General features: G+C 64.5%; 1 protein-coding gene across 4 annotated transcripts; it reads right to left on the bottom strand.

Annotated features, from left to right (window-relative positions):
• Nucleotides 1-94: 94 nt before the first annotated feature.
• On the bottom strand, nucleotides 95-20,953 carry AHNAK (AHNAK nucleoprotein). Of its 4 annotated transcripts, none has more exons than XM_084224066.1 (6): nucleotides 20,830-20,953; nucleotides 17,748-17,845; nucleotides 17,022-17,172; nucleotides 16,149-16,369; nucleotides 4,119-15,633; nucleotides 95-3,896 (listed from the first exon to the last, which is right to left on the bottom strand). In XM_084224066.1, exons 3-6 carry the CDS (start codon nucleotides 17,170-17,172, stop codon nucleotides 109-111), a joined length of 15,675 nt encoding a protein of 5,224 aa, XP_084080192.1. In that variant the 5' UTR covers nucleotides 17,748-17,845; nucleotides 20,830-20,953; the 3' UTR covers nucleotides 95-108. The 4 variants fall into 4 exon arrangements, with proteins under 4 accessions (XP_084080192.1, XP_084080193.1, XP_084080191.1 ...); XM_084224067.1 differs by having other exon boundaries at nucleotides 95-3,903; nucleotides 4,126-15,633; XM_084224065.1 differs by having other exon boundaries at nucleotides 95-7,691; nucleotides 7,914-15,633.
• Nucleotides 20,954-25,002: the final 4,049 nt, after the last annotated feature.

Here is a 25,002-nt window from a genome sequence, read left to right as displayed (position 1 = left end):
ACCCCTGGCGGTCACTCCTGACCCCCCCAGCGGTCACTCCCGACCCCCGGTGGTCACTCCCCACCCCCGGTGGTCACTCCCCACCCCCGGTGGTCACTCCCCCAGCGGTCACTCCTTGCGCCTGCCCACGGCCAGCTCCAGCCCGGGCAGGCGGATCGCGGCGCCCTCGGACAGCGACGACGACGAGGGCAGCCGGCCGGCCCGGGGCGACCCCTGAGTGACCCCCGCGGTGTCCCCGTCCCCGTGGCCGGCCGTCACCTCGTAGCTGCCCTTGCCCTTGGAGCCGATGCCCCCGAAGGTCCCGAACTTGCCCCGGGGCTGCCGGGCGCCCTCGGGCTCGGCCTCGCCGAAGGACGACGAGCGCGGCCGCGGCTTCTTGGGGCGGAACAGCGAGAACTTGGCCCTGCCCGCCTCCGCCTCGCCCTCGGCCAGGCCCAGGCTGCCCCGGGAGCTCTGCAGCTCGGCCCTGGAGCCCGACGCCCCCTCCTCGGGGCAGCCCCCGGCCCGGCCCCTCTGCTTGGAGAAGTTGAACTTGGGCATCTTGAGCTTGGATCGCTTCAGCCGCGCCTCCGCCTCGTCCGCCTCCGCCTCGGGGAACTCCACGTCCACGCCGAGCTCGCGGCCCTTGGCCTCGGGCTCCGAGAAGACGAATTTGGGCATCCTCAGCTTGGGGAAGGACACCTTGACCTGGCCGCCCTCCTTGGGGCAGGAGGGCTGGAAGGTTCCGGAAGCGGCGCCGACCGAGGGCGGCGTCGCCTCCACCCCGCCTTTCACCTTCGGCCCTTTCACGTTGAGGTTCAAGCCCGAGCCGGACGCTCCCGCGGCCGGAGCCTCCGGCTGGACGGCGACCCCTCCGTGAGGGGCTTCCACGCCGACCTTTGACCCTTTGATGTCGCCGGCCACGTCCGCGTTTGGTCCTTTCAGCCTCAGGTCGGCGTCCGGCGAGGAGAATTTCGGCCCTTTCAGCTCCGCCTCGGGGCCTTCCAGCCCCGCACCGGAGCCCTTCAGCCCCCCCTTGACCTGGGGGCCCTCCAGAGCGACCCCTCCGTCCACGCCGGGGCTGGAGATGCTGAACTGGGGCAGCTTCAGCGACGGCAGCTTGATGGTGCCCCCCAGAATCTCGAAGCCGGCGTCGTCCGCCGAGCCCGGGGGGGATTTGAGGCCGACGTCTCCTTTGACCTTTGGTCCTTTCGTGCTGACATCCACCTCGGGGCCGGAGACGTCCAGCGAGGGCCCCTGGAGGTCCAGGCTGGCCCCCGGGGACTGGACGGAGCAGGGGAGGCCCCCCTGGACCTCCAGGGTCGGGCTCTTCACCGTGGGCAGCTTCACCTTCCCGCCGAGGTCCGGGGCGGCGCCGGGCCCTTCCGCCGAGCCCGAAATGTCCAAATCTCCCTTTAACTTTGGTCCTTTCAGGTTCCCCTCCAACTCAGCCCGGGACATTTGGGGCCCTTTGAGCTTCAGGTCCCCCTCCAAGCCCACGTCCGGCATTTCCAGCCCCAGACCCCCCTTGGGCCACCCCAGGTTCACCTCGGGACCTTCCAGTTGCGCTCCGACCTCGCCCTTCGCTTTTGGTCCTTTGGCGCCGCCATCGATGCCGGGGGGGCCCTTCAGCTCCCCCCCGAGTTTCACCTCCCCCGTGCCCACCTGGACCCCGGGGAGCTTCACTTTGGGGCTTTTCAGGTTCACCTCGGGCCCTTCCACCTCCGCCTTGAGGTCGCCCTTGACCTCCAGGTCGCCCTCGACTTTGGGGAGCCCCGCCGAGGCGTCCCCGCGGGATTTGTGCGATTTCAGGTCGAACTCCACGTCGGGGAAGGAGATCTTGCCGAACATGGGCTTCCTGCCCTTGGGGGACTTCACGGCCACCTCGGGGCCGGCGGCGCCGGGCTCCGCGTCCAGCTCGGCCCCCGCCGCGCTCACCTCGAACGCCCCCTTCTTCCCCTTCACTTTGGGGCCGCTCATGTGGATTTTGGGCATCTTGAACTTGCTCTTCTTGCCCTTGGCCGACAGGTGGGCCTCGGGCGGCTCCACGCTCAGCTCCGCCTCAGGTAAATCCGCCTCCGCCTTGGGGCTCCTCATTCCGAACCCGAATTTGGACTTTTTAAACTTGGGAGCTTTGATGTTGGCTTCCGACACCTCGATGTTCACGTCGGGACACTCAGCGTCAACTTCGGGGCCTTTCACCCCCAGTTCGGGGCCTTTGAGGTCGACCTCGGGGCCTTTCAGGTGAGCTTCCACCTTGGGGGTGCAAACATCAAAGCCGCCCTTGGTTTTGTGGCCTTTCAGGTTCAGGTCTATCTCGGGCATGGAGATTTTGGGGACGTTCACGTGCATTTCGGGCATTTTCAGTTTAGGGCCTTTCACTTCGACGCTGACGTCCGGTGGGCTGAGATCGACTTTGGGGCCAGACAGATCCAGTTCAGCCTTTGGCAAATTCACATCCACCTCGGGACCTTCCCCCTTCAGGCCAAATTTGGGCATTTTCATTTTGGGCAGCTTCACTTTCCCCTCCAGACCATCGACGTCGACCGCCGGGCACTCGATGTCCACTCTGGGGCCTTTGATGTCCACCTCGGGGCCCTTCAGACCCCCCTCGAGCTTGGGGCCCTGCAGGTCAGCGTCACCTTTGACCTTGGGGCCCTTCAGGTGCAGGTCGATGTCGGGCAAGGAGATCTGCGGGGTCTTGGCCTGAATTTCGGGCATCTTGACCTTGGGCCCTTCCAGGGTCACGTCCGGAGCCTGAATGTCCACTCTGGGGCCCTTCAGGTTGACATCTGGGCACTGCAGGTCACCCTCCACCTTGGGGACAGAGAGGTCGATGTCACCCTTGACCTTGGGGCCCTTCAGGTTCAGATCGAAGTCGGGCATGGAGATCTTGGGGGCCTTGATGTTCATCTCGGGCATCTTGAACTTGGGGCCTTTGATCTTCCCCTCGGGGCCCTCCAGCTCCACATCGGGGAGGTCAACGTCCACTTTGGGGCCTTTGATGTCCATTTTGGGGCCTTTGATGTCAATTTCGGGGGCTTTCAGGTCTCCTTCAACTTTGGGGAGGGAAACATCCACGTCCCCCTTCACCTTGGGGCCCTTCAGGTTGAAGTCGACGTCGGGCATGGAGATCTTGGGGGCCTTGATGTGCATCTCGGGCATGGAAAATTTGGGACCTTTGCCCTTCCCGTCCACGCCCAGCTCAGGAGCCTCCAGCTCCAGGCCGGGCCCCGAGACGGCCGCGTCGCCCTTGGGGAGGGCCAGGTCGGCATCCACCCCGTCCCCCTTGAACCCTGGCATGGAGAATTTGGGCATCTTGAACTTGGGCAGTTTGAATTTGCCCTCGGGGCTGTCGATGGCCACCTCGGGGGCGGTGACGCTGACCTCGGGACCCTTCAGCTCCCCCTCCACGCCGGGCAGGGACACGTCCACGTCCCCCTTCACCTTGGGGCCCTTCAGGTTGAGGTCGATGTCGGGCATGGAGATCTTGGGGGCCTTGATGTGCATCTCGGGCATCTTGAACTTGGGGCCCTTCACCTTCCCTTCTGGCAGCTCCACGTCCACCTCTGGCCCTTCAATGTCCACCTTGGGGCCGGAAACATCCAGGTCTCCTTTGGGGAGGTTCACCTCCACCTCGGGGCCTTCCACTTTGGGGCCAGAAAAGCCGAATTTGGGCATTTTGAACTTGGGCATTTTGATTTTCCCTTCTGGGCCGTGAATGTCCACATCAGGGGCTTCAATGTCCACTCTGGGGCCTTTGATGTCCAGTTCTGGCCCCTTCAGGTCACCCTCCAGCTTGGGGACAGAGACATCGATGTCCCCCTTCACTTTGGGGCCTTTCAGGTTGAAATCCACGTCGGGCATGGAGATTTTGGGGGCCTTGATGTGCATCTCGGGCATCTTGAACTTGGGGCCTTTGATCTTCCCCTCAGGCCCTTCCAGCTCCACATCAGGGAGATCAACGTCCACTTTGGGGCCTTTGATGTCAATTTCGGGACCTTTCAGGTCACCCTCGAGTTTGGGAAGGGAAACATCGACGTCCCCCTTCACCTTGGGGCCCTTCAGGTTCAGGTCGATGTCGGGCATGGAGATCTTGGGGGTCTTAAAATGCATCTCGGGCATCTTGAATTTGGGACCCTTCACCTTCCCTTCTGGCAGGTCAATGTCCACCTCTGGCCCTTCAATGTCCACCTTGGGGCCGGACACATCCAGGTCTCCTTTGGGGAGGTTCACCTCCACCTCGGGGCCATCTCCCTTCAGCCCAAATTTGGGCATCTTGAACTTGGGCATCTTGAATTTCCCCTCGGGGCCGTGAATGTCCACGTCAGGTGCCTCAATGTCCACTTTGGGGCCCTTGATGTCCAGTTCTGGCCCCTTCAGGTCACCCTCCAGCTTGGGGACAGAGACATCGATGTCCCCCTTGACTTTGGGCCCCTTCAGGTTGAAATCGACGTCGGGCATGGAGATCTTGGGGGCCTTGATGTGCATCTCGGGCATCTTGAACTTGGGGCCCTTCACCTTCCCCTCAGGCCCTTCCAGCTCCACATCAGGGAGATCAACGTCCACTTTGGGGCCTTTGATGTCCAGTTCAGGACCCTTCAGGTCCCCTTCCACTTTGGGGACAGACACATCAACATCTCCCTTCACTTTGGGGCCCTTCAGGTTCAGATCGAAGTCGGGCATGGAGATCTTGGGGGCCTTGATGTTCATCTCGGGCATCTTGAACTTGGGGCCCTTGATCTTCCCCTCGGGCCCCTCGATTTGCACATCTGGGGCAGAAACATCGAATTCTGGGCCTTTCACGTCCACCTTTGGTCCTTTGAGGTCTCCTTCCACGCTCGGCAGGGACACGTCCACGTCTCCCTTCACTTTGGGGCCCTTCAAGTTCAGATCAAAGTCGGGCATGGAGATCTTGGGGGCCTTGATGTGCATCTCGGGCATCTTGAACTTGGGGCCTTTGATCTTCCCCTCAGGCCCTTCCAGCTCCACATCGGGGAGATCAACATCGACTTTGGGGCCTTTGATGTCGATTTCGGGACCTTTTAGGTCCCCTTCCAGTTTGGGAAGGGAAACATCAACGTCCCCCTTCACTTTGGGGCCCTTCAGGTTGAGGTCGATGTCGGGCATGGAGATCTTGGGGGTCTTAAAATGCATCTCAGGCATCTTGAACTTGGGGCCCTTCACCTTCCCTTCTGGCAGCTCCACGTCCACCTCTGGCCCTTCTATGTCCACCTTGGGGCCGGACACATCCAGGTCTCCTTTGGGGAGGTTCACCTCCACCTCAGGGCCATCTCCCTTCAGCCCAAATTTGGGCATTTTGAACTTGGGCATCTTGAATTTCCCCTCAGGGCCGTGAATGTCCACGTCAGGTGCCTCAATGTCCACTTTGGGGCCCTTGATGTCCATTTCAGGCCCCTTCAGGTCACCCTCCAGCTTGGGGACAGAGACATCGATGTCCCCCTTGACCTTGGGCCCCTTCAGGTTGAAATCCACGTCGGGCATGGAGATTTTGGGGGCCTTGATGTGCATCTCGGGCATCTTGAATTTGGGACCCTTCACCTTCCCCTCTGGCAGGTCAATGTCCACCTCTGGCCCTTCGATGTCCACCTTGGGGCCTTTGATGTCGACGTCCGGCAAGCTCAGGTCCCCTTCGATTTTTGGCGCGGACAGATCGACGTCCACCCCCCCTTTGCCCTTGGGCCCTTTCAGGCTGAGGTCCAGCTCGGGCATGGACAGGTTGGGAGCTTTGATGTTCATCTCGGGCATTTTGAACTTGGGGCCTTTGATTTTCCCTTTCGGACCTTCCACGTCGGGAACGTCCACGTCCACCTGGGGCCCCTTCAGGTCCACCTGGGGCAGGGACAGGTCCACATCCCCCTTCACCTTGGGGCCCTTCAGGTTGAGGTCGATGTCGGGCATGGAGATCTTGGGGGCTTTGATGTTCATCTCGGGCATCTTGAACTTGGGCCCTTTGAGCTTCCCCTCCGGCCCCTCAATGTCCACCTCCGGCCCTTCAATGTCCACTTTAGGGCCGGACACGTCCAGTTCTCCTGAGGGCAGGTTCACGTCCACCTCTGGCCCCTCCCCTTTAAATCCAGGAACCCCAAATTTGGGCATTTTGAACTTGGGCATTTTGATTTTCCCCTCCGGGCCGTGAATGTCCACGTCGGGGGCCTCGATGTTGACCTTGGGGCCCTTGATGTCCACCTCAGGACCCTTCAGCTCCCCTTCCAGTTTGGGGGTGGACAGGTCAAACTCCCCCTTCATTTTGTGCCCCTTCAGGTTCAGCTCCACGTCCGGCATCGAGACTTTGGGCGAAGAAATGTTCAGAAAAGGCATTTTGAATTTGGAGCCCTTGGATTTTCCCTGCACGTCCAAATCCGGAGCCTGCACCTCGACCTTCGGGCCGGACAGTTCCACCTCAGGTTTTTTAAGCTTCACATCCACCTCGGGGCTTTGAACTTTCGGGCCAGAAAAGCCAAACTTGGGAAGTTTAAACCTGGATTTTTTGGCTTTTCCTTCCAGGTCAACCTTCGGCCCCTCCAGCTCCAGCTCCGGCCCCTTGATGTCCACTCTGGGGCCCTTCAGCTCGCCCTCCACCTTGGGCAGAGAAGCATCGAGGTCCCCCTTCACCTTGGGGCCCTTCAGGCTCAGGTCGATGTCGGGCATGGAGATCTTGGGCACGTTGAACTGCAGCTCCGGCTTCTTCACCTTGGGGCCCTTCAGTTTCCCCTCGGGCCCTTCCACCTCCAGCTCGGGGACAGAAACGTCGACTTTGGGACCCGAAAGGTTGACCTCGGCCTCGGGGAGGTTCACGTCCACCTCGGGGCCTTCCACTTTGGGGCCAGAAAAGCCGAATTTGGGCATCTTGAACTTGGGCATTTTGATTTTCCCCTCTGGGCCGTGAATGTCCACGTCAGGGGCTTCAATGTCCACTTTGGGGCCTTTGATGTCGATTTCGGGGCCCTTCAGGTCACCTTCCAATTTAGGGACAGAGACATCGACGTCGCCCTTGACCTTGGGGCCCTTCAGGCTGAAGTCGACGTCGGGCATGGAGATCTTGGGGGCCTTGATGTGCATCTCGGGCATCTTGAACTTGGGGCCTTTGATCTTCCCCTCAGGCCCTTCCAGCTCCACATCGGGGAGATCAACATCCACTTTGGGGCCTTTGATGTCAATTTCGGGGGCTTTCAGGTCTCCTTCAACTTTGGGAAGGGAAACATCAACATCTCCCTTCACTTTGGGGCCCTTCAGGTTGAAGTCGACGTCGGGCATGGAGATTTTGGGGGCCTTGATGTGCATCTCGGGCATCTTGAACTTGGGGCCCTTCACCTTCCCCTCTGGCAGGTCAATGTCCACCTCTGGCCCTTCAATGTCCACCTTGGGGCCGGACACATCCAGGTCTCCTTTTGGGAGGTTCACCTCCACTTCGGGGCCTTCTGCCTTGACCCCGGGCATCCCAAATTTGGGCATCTTGAACTTGGGGAACTTGACTTTTCCTTCTGGGCCCTGAATGTCCACGTCAGGTGCTTCAATGTCCACTTTGGGGCCCTTGATGTCCACTTCAGGGCCCTTCAGGTCACCCTCCAGCTTTGGGAGGGACACGTCCACGTCACCTTTGACCTTGGGGCCCTTCAAGCTGAAATCCACGTCAGGCATGGAGAACTTGGGGGCCTTGATGTGCATCTCGGGCATCTTGAACTTGGGGCCTTTGATCTTCCCCTCAGGCCCTTCCAGCTCCACATCAGGGAGATCAATGTCCACTTTGGGGCCCTTGATGTCCAGTTCAGGCCCCTTCAGGTCACCCTCGAGTTTGGGAGCAGAAACATCGATGTCCCCCTTGACTTTGGGGCCCTTCAGGTTGAAATCAACATCGGGCATGGAGATCTTGGGAGTCTTAAAATGCATCTCGGGCATCTTGAATTTGGGACCCTTCACCTTCCCCTCTGGCAGGTCAATGTCCACCTCTGGCCCTTCGATGTCCACCTTGGGGCCGGACACATCCAGGTCTCCTTTTGGGAGGTTCACATCCACCTCGGGACCTTCTGCCTTGACCCCGGGCATCCCAAATTTGGGCATCTTGAACTTGGGCATCTTGAATTTCCCCTCAGGGCCGTGAATGTCCACGTCAGGTGCTTCAATGTCCACTTTGGGACCCTTGAGGTCAATTTCGGGACCTTTCAGGTCACCCTCCAGCTTCGGGAGAGAGACATCGACATCTCCCTTCAGTTTGGGGCCCTTCAGGTTCAGGTCGATGTCGGGCATGGAGATCTTGGGGGCTTTGATGTGCATCTCAGGCATCTTGAGCTTGGGGCCCTTCACCTTCCCCTCTGGCAGGTCAATGTCCACCTCTGGCCCTTCAATGTCGACTTTAGGACCGGACACATCCAGGTCTCCTTTGGGGAGGTTCACGTCCTCTTCGGGCCCTTCTCCTTTCAGCCCAAATTTGGGCATCTTGAACTTGGGGAACTTTATTTTTCCTTCTGGGCCATGGATGTCCACATCAGGTGCTTCAATGTCCACTTTGGGGCCCTTGATGTCCAGTTCTGGCCCCTTCAGGTCACCCTCCAGCTTTGGGAGGGACACATCCACGTCGCCCATGACCTTGGGGCCCTTCAAGCTGAAATCGACGTCGGGCATGGAGAACTTGGGGGCCTTGATGTGCATCTCGGGCATCTTGAACTTGGGGCCCTTGATCTTCCCCTCAGGCCCTTCCAGCTCCACATCGGGGAGATCAACGTCCACTTTGGGGCCTTTGATGTCGATTTCGGGACCTTTCAGGTCCCCTTCCAGTTTGGGAAGGGAAACATCGACATCCCCCTTCAGTTTCGGGCCCTTCAGGTTGAGGTCGATGTCGGGCATGGAGATCTTGGGGGTCTTAAAATGCATCTCGGGCATCTTGAACTTGGGACCCTTCACCTTCCCCTCGGGCAGGTCAATGTCCACCTCTGGCCCTTCAATGTCCACCTTGGGGCCGGACACATCCAGGTCTCCTTTGGGGAGGTTCACCTCCACCTCGGGGCCATCTCCCTTCAGCCCAAATTTGGGCATCTTGAACTTGGGCATCTTAAATTTCCCTTCAGGGCCGTGAATGTCCACGTCAGGTGCCTCAATGTCCACTTTGGGGCCCTTGATGTCCAGTTCAGGCCCCTTCAGGTCTCCCTCGAGTTTGGGAGCAGAAACATCAATGTCCCCCTTCACCTTGGGCCCCTTCAGGTTGAAGTCGACGTCGGGCATGGAGATTTTGGGGGCCTTGATGTGCATCTCGGGCATCTTGAACTTGGGGCCTTTCATCTTCCCCTCAGGACACTCCAGCTCCACATCGGGAAGGTCCACATTGACTTTGGGACCCTTGATGTCCAGTTCTGGGGCCTTCAGGTCACCCTCCAGCTTTGGGACAGAGACATCAACGTCCCCCTTCAGTTTTGGGCCCTTCAGGCTGAGGTCGATGTCGGGCATGGAGATCTTGGGGGCCTTGATGTGCATCTCGGGCATCTTGAACTTGGGGCCCTTCAGTTTCCCCTCAGGACACTCCAGGTCAACGTCAGGAAGGTCCACATTGACTTTGGGGCCCTTGATGTCCAGTTCAGGCCCTTTCAGGTCACCCTCCAGCTTTGGGACAGAGACATCAACGTCCCCCTTCACTTTGGGGCCCTTCAGGTTCAGATCAAAGTCGGGCATGGAGATTTTGGGGGCCTTTATGTGCATCTCGGGCATCTTGAACTTGGGGCCTTTGACCTTCCCCTCAGGACACTCCAGCTCCACGTCAGGAACCTCCACGTCCACCTTTGGACCTTTCAGTGACACCTCCGGCCCCTTCAGGTCCCCTTCGAGCTTCGGCACGGCCACATCGACGTCGCCCTTGACCTTGGGGCCCTTCAGGTTCAGGTCGAAGTCGGGCATGGAGATCTTGGGGGCCTTGATGTGCATCTCAGGCATCTTGAACTTGGGGCCCTTCACCTTCCCCTCTGGCAGCTCAAGGTCCACGTCGGGAGCTTCGATGTCCACCTTGGGCCCTTTGATGCCCACGTCTGGGCCCTTCAGGTCACCTTCCAGTTTTGGGGCAGAAATGTCCAAATCCCCCTTTAGTTTGGGGCCTTTCAGGTTGAGGTCGATGTCGGGCATGGAGATTTTGGGGGTTTTGAAGTGCATCTCGGGCATCTTGAACTTGGGGCCTTTGAGCTTGCCCTCAGGACACTCCAGGTCGACGTCGGGGAGATCCACATCCACCTTGGGGCCTTTGATGTCGATGTCGGGGGCCTTCAAATCTCCCTCCATTTTCGGGACAGACACATCAACATCTCCCTTCACTTTGGGGCCCTTCAGGTTTAGATCGAAGTCGGGCATGGAGATCTTGGGGGCCTTGAAGTGCATTTCGGGCATCTTGAACTTGGGGCCCTTGATCTTCCCCTCGGGGCCCTCCAGTTCCATCTCGGGGACATCCACGTCCACTTTGGGTCCTTTCAACTCCAGATCCGGCACTTTTACCTCACCTTCTATTTTTGGGGCGGACACGCCCACGTCTCCCTTCACTTTGGGACCTTTCAGGTTCAGGTCGACATCAGGCAGAGAAAATTTCGGCGCCTTGATGTTCATCTCGGGCATCTTGATCTTGGGGCCCTTCCACTTCCCCTCGGGACCCTCAACGTCCACCTCAGGAACGTCCACATCCAACTTGGGACCTTTCACGTTCACATCCGGCCCTTTCAGGTCACCCTCCAACTTGGGGACGGAGACGTCCACGCCGCCCTTCACCTTGGGGCCCTTCAGGTTCAGGTCAATGTCGGGCATGGAGATCTTGGGGGTCTTGAAATGCATCTCAGGCATCTTGAACTTGGGGCCCTTCACCTTCCCCTCTGGCAGGTCAATGTCCACCTCTGGCCCTTCAATGTCCACCTTGGGGCCGGACACATCCAGGTCTCCTTTGGGGAGGTTCACCTCCACCTCGGGGCCTTCTCCCTTCAGCCCAAATTTGGGCATCTTGAACTTGGGCATCTTGAATTTCCCCTCGGGGCCGTGAATGTCCACGTCAGGTGCCTCAATGTCCACTTTGGGGCCCTTGATGTCCACTTCAGGGCCCTTCAGGTCACCCTCCAGCTTTGGGACAGAGACATCGATGTCCCCCTTCACTTTGGGGCCCTTCAGGTTGAAATCCACATCGGGCATGGAGATTTTGGGGGCCTTGATGTGCATCTCAGGCATCTTGAACTTGGGACCTTTGATCTTCCCCTCTGGCAGGTCAATGTCCACCTCTGGCCCTTCAATGTCCACCTTGGGGCCGGACACATCCAGGTCTCCTTTTGGGAGGTTCACGTCCACCTCGGGGCCTTCTGCCTTGACCCCAGGCATCCCAAATTTGGGCATCTTGAACTTGGGGAACTTGACTTTTCCTTCTGGGCCGTGAATGTCCACGTCAGGGGCTTCAATGTCCACTTTGGGGCCTTTGATGTCCAGTTCTGGCCCCTTCAGGTCACCCTCCAGCTTGGGGACAGAGACATCGATGTCCCCCTTCACTTTGGGGCCCTTCAGGTTGAAATCGACGTCGGGCATGGAGATCTTGGGGGCCTTGATGTGCATCTCGGGCATCTTGAACTTGGGGCCTTTGATCTTCCCTTCTGGCAGCTCCACGTCCACCTCTGGCCCTTCAATGTCCACCTTGGGGCCGGACACATCCAGGTCTCCTTTGGGGAGGTTCACCTCCACCTCGGGGCCTTCTCCCTTCAGCCCAAATTTGGGCATCTTGAACTTGGGCATCTTGAATTTCCCCTCAGGGCCGTGAATGTCCATGTCAGGTGCCTCAATGTCCACTTTGGGGCCCTTGATGTCCAGTTCAGGGCCCTTGAGGTCACCCTCCAGCTTTGGAGCAGAAACATCGATGTCCCCCTTTACCTTGGGGCCCTTCAGGTTCAGGTCGATGTCGGGCATGGAGATCTTGGGGGTCTTAAAATGCATCTCGGGCATCTTGAACCTGGGGCCCTTCACCTTCCCCTCTGGCAGGTCAATGTCCACCTCTGGCCCTTCAATGTCCACCTTGGGGCCGGACACATCCAGGTCTCCTTTGGGGAGGTTCACCTCCACCTCGGGACCTTCTGCCTTGACCCCAGGCATCCCAAATTTGGGCATCTTGAACTTGGGCATCTTGAATTTCCCCTCGGGGCCGTGAATGTCCACGTCAGGTGCTTCAATGTCCACTTTGGGGCCCTTGATGTCCAGTTCAGGCCCCTTCAGGTCTCCCTCCAGCTTTGGGAGGGACACGTCCACGTCGCCCTTGACCTTGGGGCCCTTCAGGTTGATGTCCACGTCGGGCACTGAGATCTTCTGGGTCTTGATGTGCATCTCGGGCATCTTGAACTTGGGGCCTTTGATCTTCCCCTCGGGCCCCTCCACATCCACCCCGGGCACCTCCACCTCCACTTTCGGCCCTTTAACCTCCACTTCTGGAGCTTTCCATTCCCCTTCCACCTTGGGCAGGGACACGTCCACCTCTCCCTTCACCTTCGGTCCCTTCAGGTTCAGGTCCACGTCCGGCATCGAGATTTTGGGGGATTTGATGTTGAGTTTCGGCATCCGGAATTTGGGACCTTTCCACTTCCCTTCCGCTCCTCCAACGTCCACCTCCGGACCCTCAAGGTCCACCTCGGGCCCGGAGACGTCCACCTCTCCTTTGGGCAGGGTCACCTCCACCTCGGGCCCCTCCATTTTGGGGCCGGACACGTTGAAATGAGGCAATTTCACTTTGGGCATTTTCAGTTTGCCCTCCGGACCCTCCAGGTGGACGTCCGGCACCTCCACGTCCACCTTCGGCCCCTTGATGTCACCTTCCACCTTGGGCAGGGACACGTCCACCTCCCCCTTCACTTTGTGTCCCTTCAGGTTCAAATCCACGTCCGGCATCGAGATTTTGGGGGATTTGATGTTGAGTTTCGGCATCCGGAATTTGGGGCCTTTCATCTTCCCTTCTGGACACTCCAAGTCCACCTCGGGCACGTCCACATCCAACCTGGGACCTTCCACATCCAACTTGGGACCTTCCACATCCAACCTGGGACCTTCCACATCCAACTTGGGACCTTCCACATCCAACTTGGGGCCTTTCACGTCCATTTTGGGACCTTTCACGTCCATTTTGGCACTTTCCACATCCACTTTGGGGCCTTTCACGTCGATTTTGGGGCCTTTCAGCCCAGAAATTCCCACGTCCCCTTTCAGTTTCGGGGCCTTCAAGCCCAGATCCACATCGGGCATGGAGAGTTTTGGGGTCTGAACGTTGAGTTCGGGCATTTTCAACTTGAGGCCTTTCCCTTTGACCTCCGGCCCTTCCGTGTCCACGCCAGGGACGTTGATGTCCACCTTGGGGGCAGAAATGTCCACTTTGGGGGCAGAAATATCCATTTTGGGGGCAGAAATGTCCACTTTGGGGGCACAAATGTCCACTTTGGGGGCAGAAATGTCCACCTCGCCCTTGGGGAGCGCCACCTCCAGGTCGGGGCTCTCTCCCTTCACCCCAAATTTGGGCATTTTCATCTTGGGGAACTTCAGTTTGCCCTCGGGCCCTTGGATGTCCAAATCTGGGGCTCCGACCTCGACTTTGGGGCCTTTGATGTCCAGCTCGGGGGTCTTCAGCTCCCCTGCCAGTTTTGGGGTGGAAACGTCCAAATCTGCCTTGACTTTGTGCCCCTTGAGGTTCAGGTCGATGTCGGGCATGGAGATCTGGGGGGTTTTGACGCCCACCTCGGGCACCTTCACCTTGGGGCCCTTCAGGTCCCCGCCGGGACCCGAAACCTCCGCTCCCCCCTTGGGCAGGGTCACCTCCAGGGCGGGGCTCTCTCCCTTCACCCCAAATTTGGGCATTTTCATCTTGGGGAACTTCAGTTTGCCCTCGGGCCCTTGGACCTCCAAATCTGGGGCTCTGACCTCGACTTTGGGGCCTTTGATGTCCAGCTCGGGGCCCCTCAAACCCGGCACGGACGCGTCCAGCTCGCCGCCGGCCTTGGCGCCGTTCAGGGTCAGCTCCACGTCCGGCACGGAGATTTTGGGGGCCTGGAGGTCCAAACTCGGCGCCTCAACGTCCACCTTGGGGCCGGACACCTCCACGCCGCCCTTGGGGAGGTTCAGGTCCAGTTCGGGACCCTCTGCCTTGACCCCGGGCATCCCAAATTTGGGCATCTTGAACTTGGGCATCTTGAATTTCCCCTCGGGGCCGTGCACGTCCACGTCAGGCGCCTCAATGTCCACTTTGGGGCCCTTGATGTCCACGCTGGGGACGCTGACGTCCACCTCGGGGCCGGAGACGCCCACCCCCCCTTTGGGCAGGGTCACTTCGACGCTGGGGGTCTCTCCCTTCACCCCAAATTTGGGCATTTTCAGCTTGGGGAACTTCAGTTTCCCCTCGGGCCCCTGGATCTCCATTTCTGGGCTCCCAACCTCGACTTTGGGGCCTTTGATGTCCAGCCCGGGGGTCCTCAGCTCCCCTTCCAGGTGTGGGGCAGAGACATCCAGGCTGCCCTTCCCCCCTTTGAGGCTCAGGGCGACGTCGGGCACGGACATTTGGGGGGTCTCGACGCTCACCTGGGGCGCCTTCACCGCGGGGCCCTTGATGTCCACTCCGGGCACCTCCGCCCCGACCTGGGGCCCTTTAATGTCCAGCTGGGGCCCCGTCCAGTCACCCCCCACGCCGGGCACGGACACGTCCACTCCTCCCTTCGGCCCCTTCAGGTCCACGTCCACCTCCACGCCCTTCAGGCCACGCCCTGGCCCGGCCACGTCCACCTGGAGCCCCTTGGGGCCGAGTCCTTTGGGGTCCCCTTCCCCTCTGGGGCCCCTCAGGTTCAGGTTCACGTCCGACAGCGAAATCTGGGGCGTTTCCACCTTCTTGAAGGTGGGGCCTTTCCATTCTCCTTCCAGGGCCACCTCGGGGACGGCCACGCCCTTGGGGACATCCACGCCCTTGGGGACATCCACGCCCTTGGGGATATCGGCGGTGGCAGCGGCGTCACCCTGGGCGGTGAATTTGGGGAAGGCCAAGTGCGGGAATTTGATTTTGCCCTTGCTGCCATCCGGGGCTGGCACCTCCACGCTGGGGACGTCCAGTGGAGGGGAGGGGACCTTGGTGGCACCTTTGACCGCCACGTCCGCCTGCGGCACCGGCGGGGCTCGGCCGGACGGCGACGAAACGTCCACTGCGGGCGGGCAGGCGACGTCCACCTGCGGGGCCGCGGCCTCACCGCCGGCCTGGACCCCGAATTTGGGGATCTTCAGCGTCGGGATCTTGATTTTCCCCACGTCCACGCCGAGCTCTCCGTGGGGACAGGGAGCCCCGCCGGCCGCGTGGAGCGACCCGTCCAGCTCTCCAAACTGTCCGTTGGCCTCGACCCGGGGCGGCCCCGGCAGGGCTGCGGGGCCCTTCCAGCCCGGCAGGCATTTTCCAGTTTCTCCAGCAGGAATTTGGCTCAGGTGAAGCCCCTCAGGCGTCCCGGGCATGAGGCCGAGGTCGCCGTCGTGGCCGGTGACGTCCACGGTGTAGGCGGTGACCCTGCGGGTGACCGTGATGGTTCTGCTCTGCGTGCCCTCGGCCTCCGGGCCCTCCTCCGACCTGAGCCGCGGCTTGATCTTGGTGGTGTAGATGCGCCGGTACTCCTCGTCATCGCCGCTCTGCGGGGACACGGCGGCGTCAGCGCCCGGCCCCATCCTCATCCTCGTCCTCATCCTCATCCTCATCCTCATCCTCGTCCTCGTCCTCGTCCTCGTCCTCATCCCCATCCTCATCCCCATCCTCATCCCCATCCTCACCCTCTTCCTCATCCCTGTCCCCATCCTCATCCTCATCCTCATTATCACTGTCATTGTCATCCTCATCCTCATCGTCATCCTCATCCCCATCCCCAGCCTCATCCTCATCCTCATCCTCATCCTCATCCCTGTCCCCATCCCCATCCTCATCCTCATCCCTCTCCCCATCCTCATCCTTATTTTCATACTCATCTTTATCCCCATCCTTGCCCTCATTCTCATCCTCCTCCTCCTCATCCTCTTCCCCATCCTCATCTTCCTCCTCATCCCCCTCCTCATCCTCCCCATCATCCTCCTCCTCATCATCTTCACCTCCATCTTCACCCTTATCTTCATCCCCATCCCCTCCCTCCTCCCTCCTCCTCCTCCTCACTCACCAGCACAACCTCGGGGCTGCCGGGCGCGGTGTCCGTGTGGCCGCAGCCGTGGCCGGGGTGGCCGCAGCCGTGTCCGTGGCCGTGTCCGGCCGTGGGCGAGCGGTCCCCGCGGCGCTGCAGCCGCAGCCCCAGCGTGTGCTGCCCCATGCTCTGCAGCAGCTGCGCCGCCTCCCCCGACTGCAGCTTGTCGAAGTAGACGGTGGCGCTGACGATCTGATCCCCTGGGGACAGCGAGGGGACAGCGAGGGGACAGCGAGGGGACAGGGAGCCGGGTCAGGGCTGGGGGGACAGCGGGGGGGACCCCCCTGTGCCCACCCGAGGGACCGCGGGGTGGTCAGAGCAGGGAGAACCTCCTGAGTGCCACCAAAATGGGCCAAATAACCCCAAAAATCCCATTCTGAACCCCAAAACTCTCAGGGAGAACCCCCCTGTCCCCACCCCAGTGACCGCGGGGTCATTTCCCACAGGGATGGAAAAATAAACGCCCCAAGTGCTACCAGGATGGAGGAAAAAGCCCCAAAAATCCCATTTTTGACCCCAAACCCTCAGGGATGGGCAGGATTTGGACCCCCAGCACTTGAACCGCGGGGTCACCACCCACGGGGACAGAGGCAGAAGCTCCTGAGGCACCCCCAGGTTTGCCCAGGTGTGCCCAGGTGCTCCCAGGTGTGCCCAGGGGCTCCCAGGTGTGCCCAGCTGTGTGCCCAGCTGTGTGCCCAGCTGTATCTCAGGTGTGCCCAGGTGTGCCCAGGTGTGCCCAGCTGTATCTCAGGTGTGCCCAGGTATGCCCAGGTGCCCTCAGGTGTGCCCAGGTGTGTCCAGGTGCCCCCAGGTGCCCCCAGCGGTGCCCCCAGGTGCCCCAGGTGCGCCCACCTTCCTGCACCACGCCCATGCGGGCGGCGGGCGAGTCCTGCTGCACGCGGCGCACGAAGACGCCGTCGTCGGTCTGGGCGATGGTGATGCCGTGGGAGCCGCTGCCCTCCCAGCTGGGCAGGAGGATCTCGCGCGTCCCCTCGGGCTCCATCTGCACGGGCGGGGCGGGGTCAGCGGGGAGGGACACCGGGAGGGACACCGGGAGGGACACGGGGCTGGGGGTCAGCGGGGAGGGACACCGGGAGGGACACGGGGTCAGCGGGGAGGGACACCGGGAGGGACACCGGGAGGGACACCGGGAGGGACATGGGGCTGGGGGTCAGGGGTCAGCGGGGAGGGACACCGGGAGGGACACCGGGAGGGACACCGGGAGGGACACGGGGCTGGGGGTCAGGGGTCAGCGGGGAGGGACACCGGGAGGGACACGGGGTCAGCGGGGAGGGACACCGGGAGGGACACCGGGAGGGACACCGGGAGGGACACGGGGCTGGGGGTCAGGGGTCAGCGGGGAGGGACACCGGGAGGGACACGGGGATGGACACGGGGATGGACACGGGGTGAGGGGTCAGGGTGGGGCTGGACACAGGGATGGACACGGGGATGGACACGGCCAGGGGTCAGCGGAGATGGACACACGGCTGGACATGGGGTCAGGGGTCAGGGTGGGGCTGGACACGGGGCTGGGGTCCGGCCGGGGGCGGGAGGGGTCGGAGCGGCCCCGCTGACCTTGGCGGGGTCCCGGTGCCGGTCCCGGCCGGATCCGCCCCAGGAATCCTCGGCCCTCGCTCGGGAACCTCGCGGCGGCTCCGGTGTCACCTCCCGGCCTGGAGGGGACAGAGGGGACACGGTGGGACACGGGGACACGGTGGGACACGGGGGACACCCCCGGGACACTTTGGGGACACCCCCGGGACGCGGGGGGACACTCGGAGCCCGCGGATTTTTGGGATTTTTGGGATTTTTGGGATTTGCGGCGATTCCGGAGCTGGGGGGGGGGGGGGGGGGTGGGGAAGGGCGGGGGTGTCACCTGTCCCCTGTCCCCTCTCCCCTGTCCCCTGTCACCCCCCCCCGCGAAGTTCTGAGGGAATTCTTCCGCTTTCAGACAATTTCGGGGATTTTGGTTTTTTTTTCTCCTTTCCCTGCTCCCCCCCCCCCGAGAAAAACCGGGGAGGGGGACACGGGGAGGGGGGGGGGGTGACACCGCCGGGACTGTCACACCCTGGGGACAACAGCGCGGAGCTCTGGGTGTCCCCGGGGGGTGGTGGCACCTGCGGGGGGGGGCTGGTGGCACCTGCGGGGGGGGTGGTGGCACCTGCGGGGGGGGGTGGTGGCACCTGCGGGGGGGGGGTGGCACCTGCGGGGGGGGGCTGGTGGCACCTGCGGGGTGGGGGGTGGCCCTGCCCGGTGTCCCCCGGGTGTCCCCCCCGCGCCGGGGGTGTCCCCAGCAGGGCCCGCTCGCGCTCGGAAGGCTCTGGAAGGCTCCGCTCGGTGGCGGCCAAACTGGTTGGTGACTCAGAGCGGGGCGGGGGGACCGGGGGGGACACGGGGGGGCCCGGGGGTGACTCAGAGCGGCCCCGAGCGCTGGGAGCGGCCGGGGCCCCGCGGGCGCTGCCCCGCGCGCCCCGAACGCGCCCAAAATTCGCCTTTTCCGCCCCGTTTTTCGCCGCCCGTCCCCCCTTGCCGAGGTCTCCGCGCGGCCGGGGGGGGGACACGGGCCCCCCCGGCTCGGTGACCCCGGGGACAGCTCGGCGTGTCCCCGCAGCAATGCCGCCCCCCCGCGCCGCCCCCCGCGCTATTTTTGGGGTGCCAACCACGTGCGGCCCCCGCCCGGTATTTTTAGTGGCCTCGCGCCCCCCCCGCACCCAAAAAGCCGCAGAGGGACGGGGGGGGCGGGGGGGGAGGGGGCAGATGTCACCCGTGCCACCCCCCCTGCCCCCCCCCCCCGCTGTCACCGCGGTCCCCACGGCCACAACCCCGGGGGGGACACGGGGGGGACACCGGGACCCCCCCGGGGCCGTTCTGGGGACACGGGGACAGCAGTGGGACCCCCCCACCCCCCCTTGGGGACCCCCCATCCCCCCAGGGTTGTTTTGGGACCCCCCCCGGTGCCACCTCCTGCTGTCACTTTGTCACCAAACCGGGGGTCCCCGACCCCCCCCCCCCCCGCAGCAGCGACCCCCGCCCGGGGTAGACCCGGATTTGGGGGGGGTCCCTCAGATTCGGGGGTCCGGGGGGCCCTGACCCCCCCCCAGCCCGGGCGGGGCCGGTGAGGCGCGGCCTGGGACCATCCCAGGAAACGGCAAATCCCGGAAAACCTTCCCCAAAAACGGGGGAAATTGGGAAAAATGGGAAAAAATGGGAAAAAAAATGGGAAAAAATTGGGAAAAAATGGGAAAAAAATGGGGAAAAAATGGGAAAAAAAGGGGCAAAAAGCCCAGGACCAGGAGGAGGAGGAGGAGCGGGCGGGGCCCGCGGCCGGTACCGGTCGGACCGGCTGGAGCGAGAGTCCCGCGGGCGGCGGGGACCGCGCGGCTCCGGGAGGGTCCCGGACCGGTTCCACCGGGTCCGGCCCGGCCGCTGCCCGCGGCCACACGCGGTGGCGCCGGGACACTCCGGGGGTGTCCCCGGCCCCGCCCCGGCCCCCTCCCCAAACCTCCCCCGGGAGCGGGCAGGGGGCGCGGAGGAATCGCCCCCGCCCCAGTGGAATTTGGGGGGCCCCGGGGGGCCTCGGGGTGGGGGTGGGGAGGGGGTGTCCCCAAACTGGGGGGGCAGAGGGGGAAGTGGCGCCCGGAGCGGCCGCGCCCCAAAAACCGCAGCGGCCGCGGGGGGGGCGGAGGGGGTGAAGGAAGGGGGGGATCCCCCCTCCCCCTCCCCAAACCCCCTCTCTGGGGGGGCCGGGGACCCCGAAATCGCCGCTTCGCCCCCCGCCCTCCCCGAGAGCGCCGCCCCCGCGCTGAAACCGGCGCTGATGAGCGTTAATTACCGAACCCTCATTAACCGAGCGCCCACGCGCGGCCGCGCCCTCGCGGGATCCCGGGGATCCCCCCCCGGCTCCCCCCGCCCCAAAAGCTGCACCGGGACCCCCCCCTGGGGTCCCCCCGGTCCGGGCGGGGCCGGGAGTGGAGGGGGAGGGGGGGGGAACCGCGGCCCCGCCCCCACCGGGGACTCCCCGGGCGCGGCCGGAGGGGGGGGCGGGGGGGCCACGCCCTGAGCGCGCCCGGGACTCCCCGGGACCCCCGGGACCCCCCCGGGGCGGCCCCGCCCGGCCCGGGAGACCCCCGGGACCCCCCCCGAGCGGTCACGGGACTCGCGTGGGTTCCACCCCCACCCCCCCCCCCCACCCCGCGCAGTTCGCGGCGCTCCCAGAGCCCCCCGGCACAACCGAACCCCCCCGAACCCCCGGCGGTACCGGAACCCCCCGAGACCGGCACGGGACCCCCCTCTGCACCCCCACGGCGGTCCCGGGACCGGCGGAACCCCCCGGGACCGCCGGAACCCCCCAGGACACTCCCGGGACCACCGGAACCCGCCCGGACACCCCCGGGTCACTCTCGGGACCACCGGGACCAACTCCCGGCGCTCCCGGAACCCCCCGGGCCCGTCCCGGGACCACCGGGATCCCCCCCTGCCCTCCCGGGGCTCCCGGAGCCCCCCGGGACTCCCTCGGACCCTTCCCCGGCAGCTCCCGGGACCACCAGAACCCCCCGAAACTCTCCCGGGACCGTCCCGGGACCCCCTCCCGCCCTTCCCGGAGCCGCCGCCCGTCCCGGTCCGGTCCCGGTCCGGTCCCGGCGCCCTCCCGCGGTACCTGCGCGCTGCGGGCTCAGCGGCCGGGCCGGGCCATGGCCGGTGCCGGGTCTGGCGGTGCCGGTGCCGGTGGTACCGGAGCGGCCCCGGCGGGTCGGTCCGTGCGGAGTGGCCGCGCCCGGGCGGCTCCCGGCTCTTGTAGGGCGGCGGAGCCTCCCCCGCCCCCGGGGAGGGCCCGGCCCGGCCCGGCCCCGGGACAGGGAGCGGCCCGGGACAGCCCCGAGCGGCAGCGGCAGCGGGAGCGGCCCCGGCGCGCCCGGCTCCGGGAACGGGGCGGGACGGGCGGCTCCGGGCCCGGCGCGGGGCATTCCTGCGCCCGCCACGGTCCCGGTTCTGGGACCGGACCGGAGCGGTTCTGGGCCCGGGACGGGGCGGCTCTGTCCCGGTTCTTGTCCCGGTCTTGTCACGGTTCTAGTCGTGGTCAGGTCCCGGTCCTGGTCCCAGTTCCGGGCCCGGTCTAGTCCCGGTTCTGATCCCGGTCTGATCCTGGTCCTGGTCCCGGTCTAGTCCCAGTTCTGGCCCCGGTTCTGGGCCTGGTCCCGGTCCCGATCCCGTCCCAGTTCCGAGCCCGGGCCCTCTCCGGGGCCGGTTCTGACCCCGATCCTGGGCCGGTTCTGATCCCGGTCCGGTCCCGATTCTGAACCCAGTCCTGGTCCCATTCCGGTCCCGATCCCGATCCGGTCCTGCTCCTAAACCTGATGTGGTCCCGGTTCTGATCCCGATCCGGTCTCGGTCCCCGGTCTGATCCCAGTCCGGTCTCGGTCCCGGTTCTGATCCCCAATCCGATCCCGATCCAGTCCCGGTCCCGGTTCTGATCCCCGATCCAGTCCCGGTTCTGATCCCAGTCCGGTCCCAGTCCCGGTTCTGATCCCAGTCCGGTCCCGGTCCCGGTTCTGATCCCGATCCGGTCCCGGTTCTGATCCCCGATCCAGTCCCGGTCCCGGTTCTGATCCCAGTCCGGTCCCGGTCCCGGTTCTGATCCCAGTCCGGTCCCAGTCCCGGTTCTGATCCCAGTCCGGTCCCGGTCCCGGTTCTGATCCCAGTCCGGTCCCAGTCCCGGTTCTGATCCCGATCCGGTCCCGGTCCCGGTTCTGATCCCCGTCCGGTCCCGGTCCCGATCCAGTCCCGGTCCCGGTCCCGGCTCCGTTGCACAGTCCCGGACCGGGACCCCCGGCCCACCCCAAAATCGAGGGAGGCCCCTCCCCCCCCCCTCCCCCTCCCCCCGTTCCTTTCCCGGGGAGTCCCAAATCCGGGGGGGGAGGGGGGATTCCCAAAACCCCCCAGACTGGGGAGACTGGGGGGGACTGGGGGGAACTGGGGGGAACCGGGATGGAACTGGGGGGAACTGGGAGAGATTGGGGGGCACTGGGGGGGACTGGGGGGGACTGGGAGGGATACTGTGGGGGACTGGGAGGATACTGGGGGGCACTGGGATGGAACTGGGGGGCACTGGGAGGGACTGGGGGAGAGTGGGGGGCACTGGCGGGGGACTGGGGGGGCACTGGGGGGGAGTGGGATGGAACTGGGGGGAACTGGGATGGAACTGGGAGAGATTGGGGGGATACTGGGGGGCACTGGGAGAGACTGGGGGGGGACTGGGGGGCACTGGGGGGGACTGTGGGGGGACTGGGAGCACTGGGGGGCACTGGGATGGGACTGGGGGGATACTAGGATGGAACTGGGGGGCACTGGGGGCGCTGGGAGGGACCGGGATGGGACTGGGGGGGACTGGGGGGCACTGGGATGGGACTGGGAGCACTGGGGGGCACTGGGGGGGGCACTGGGATGGGACTGGGGGGCACTGGGGGGGGGCACTGGGAGCACTGGGGGGCACTGGGATGGGACTGGGGGGGGACTGGGGGGACTGGGAGGGACTGGGGGGATACTGGGAGGGACTGGGGGGATACTGGGATGGAATGGGGGGCACTGGGGGGACACTGGGGGGCACTGTGAGGGACTGGGATGGGACTGGGGGGCACTGGGAGCACTGGGGGGCACTGGGATGGGACTGGGGATGTCGGGCCCCTCAGGCGCTGCTCCCAGTTTGGCCCAGTCCATACTGGGAGCCACAATTTTCCCAAAATCCGGGACTTTTCCCACCCTGGAAAATCCAATTTCCCCAAATCCTCCCGAATTTCCCCCAAAGTCTCCCGAATTTCCCTTCCCGGTCCCTCTCGCCCCACCGGCGGCTCCGGGGCCGGTCCCGGTTGGGATCGGGGCCGATCCCGGGGCTGTTCCCGAGTGGAACCGGGACCGATCCCGGGATGGTTCTGGGCCCGGTCCCGGGGCTGCTCCCGGGCGGTTCCGGGCCCGTTTTGGGGCCGCTCCCGGGGCTGTTCTGGGGCCGTTCCCGGGCACTCCCGGTGCCGATCCCGGGGCCGTTCCCGGTGCCGATCCCGGGCCCGTTCCCGGGCACTCCCGGGGCCGTTCCGGGCCCGTTCCCGGGCTCTCCCGGGGCCGTTCCGGGCGGTCCCGGAGCCTCCGGTGCCAAATCCCGGCGCATTCCCGAGCGCTGCCTCATCCCCCCCGCCCCCCCCGCCCCGCCCCGGGCCCCGCGCCCCGCCCGGGGGGACACCGGGGGACACCGGGGGGACACCGGGGGACACCCGCGACCCCCGCCCCGCCCGGGGGTCCCCGCGGGCCCGGGGGTGGGGGCGGGGCGGGGCCGCCCCCCCAAAAAGGCGGATGGGGGGGGAGGGGCGGATCCGCCGCCACCTCCAGATGTGGCGGCACCGCTGGCAGGGCCGGGGGGGGCGGGGGTGGCACCGCCCGGGGGGGGTTGGGGACACGAGGGGACCCCCCCGGGGCGGCGGAGGGGGGAGGGGCGGGCGCGGGAGGGGGGAGGGGCTGTTTGGGATTTTGGGATGTTTGGGATTCCGCGCTGGCCCGGGGCCACCGGGGCCGCGCCGGGGACACGCGGGCGACAGCGGGGGGCGGCAGGGGGGCCCGGGGGGGGCGGCGGGGGGACCGCGGGGCGCCCCGGAACCCCCGAAATCCCTGAAATCCCCCGGAATCCCCCAAAATCCCCCGGAATTCACAATTCCCCCGGAATCCCCGAAATCCACAATTCCCGAAGTTCCGGGGAGCCGCGGGACGGGGACAGGAGGGGACAGGGGTGGTGGCACCGAGGAGGGGACAGGAGGGGACAGGGGTGGTGGCACCGAGGAGGGGACGGGAGGGGACAGGAGGGGACAGGGGTGGTGGCACCGCCCAGGGCCGCTCGGGCGGTGCCGGCTCACCCGGGGACACCTGGTGGCACCTGGGTGGCACCGGGCGTGGCACCGCCCGCGGGCGCTCCTGGTGACACTCTGGTGACACCCCTCCTTTGGTGACACCCCTTTGGTGACACCCCTCCTTTGGTGACAGCGGGGCGTGGCCCGGCCCCGGGGATCCCCTGGCGGTGCCACCACACCTGGGCCAGGTGTCCCCTCCCCCCCACGGTGTCCCCTCGTGTCCCCTCCCCCCGCGGGGTTCGGCACGGGGGGGGGGGGGGGGCGCTGGGGACACCCCGGGGGGGGAGGGGACAATGGGGGGGGAGGGGGGGGCGCTGTCACCGCCCGGGGGTGACTCAGGAGGGCGCGGCCGGGGGGGGGGGGAAATGGGAGAGAACTGGGAGGAACTGGGACCGGACTGGGACTGAACTGGGACTGAACTGGAAGGAACTGGAATCAAACTGGGACTGAACTGGGAGGAAATGGGAGGAACTGGGATCAAACTGGGAGGAACTGGGACCAAACTGGATCCAGATGTGGCCGCGGTGGGGGCGGGGCCACATCTGGCGCTGCGCGGGGTGGGGGAGGGGACGCCCCGGAAGGAAATGGGGGGGGGGGCTCAAACTGGTTTGGGGGGCGGTTACTGGTTTATACTGGGAGGGGCCCCCCAGATGTGGAGGAGGGGAATCCAAGAAAATTCCAGAATTTTGCCCCAAATTCTTCGGGATTAGGAGGATTTTTTTTTTGTTTGTTTGGTTTTTTTTTCCCCGGGTTTTTTTTGGGCTGGGGTCACCCCGGGACCCCCCGAAATTCCCGGGCCTGCCCCAGGTTCTCGTCCTGATTGAAGCTTTGGAGGGATTTTAAGGAAAAATTGGGAATTCTGGACCTCCTGCAATCCTTTGGGACCCCCTGGAACGTCCCAAAATCCCCCCCCAAAATCCCCAAACCACTCCAAACTCTCG

The sequence above is a fragment of the Fringilla coelebs genome (genome assembly GCF_963513975.1).
Source record: "Fringilla coelebs genome assembly, chromosome: 33".
Lineage (NCBI taxonomy): Eukaryota > Metazoa > Chordata > Aves > Passeriformes > Fringillidae > Fringilla > Fringilla coelebs.
Note: the sequence above shows the minus strand (reverse complement) of the source record. Positions and strands in the feature narration are given on the sequence as shown.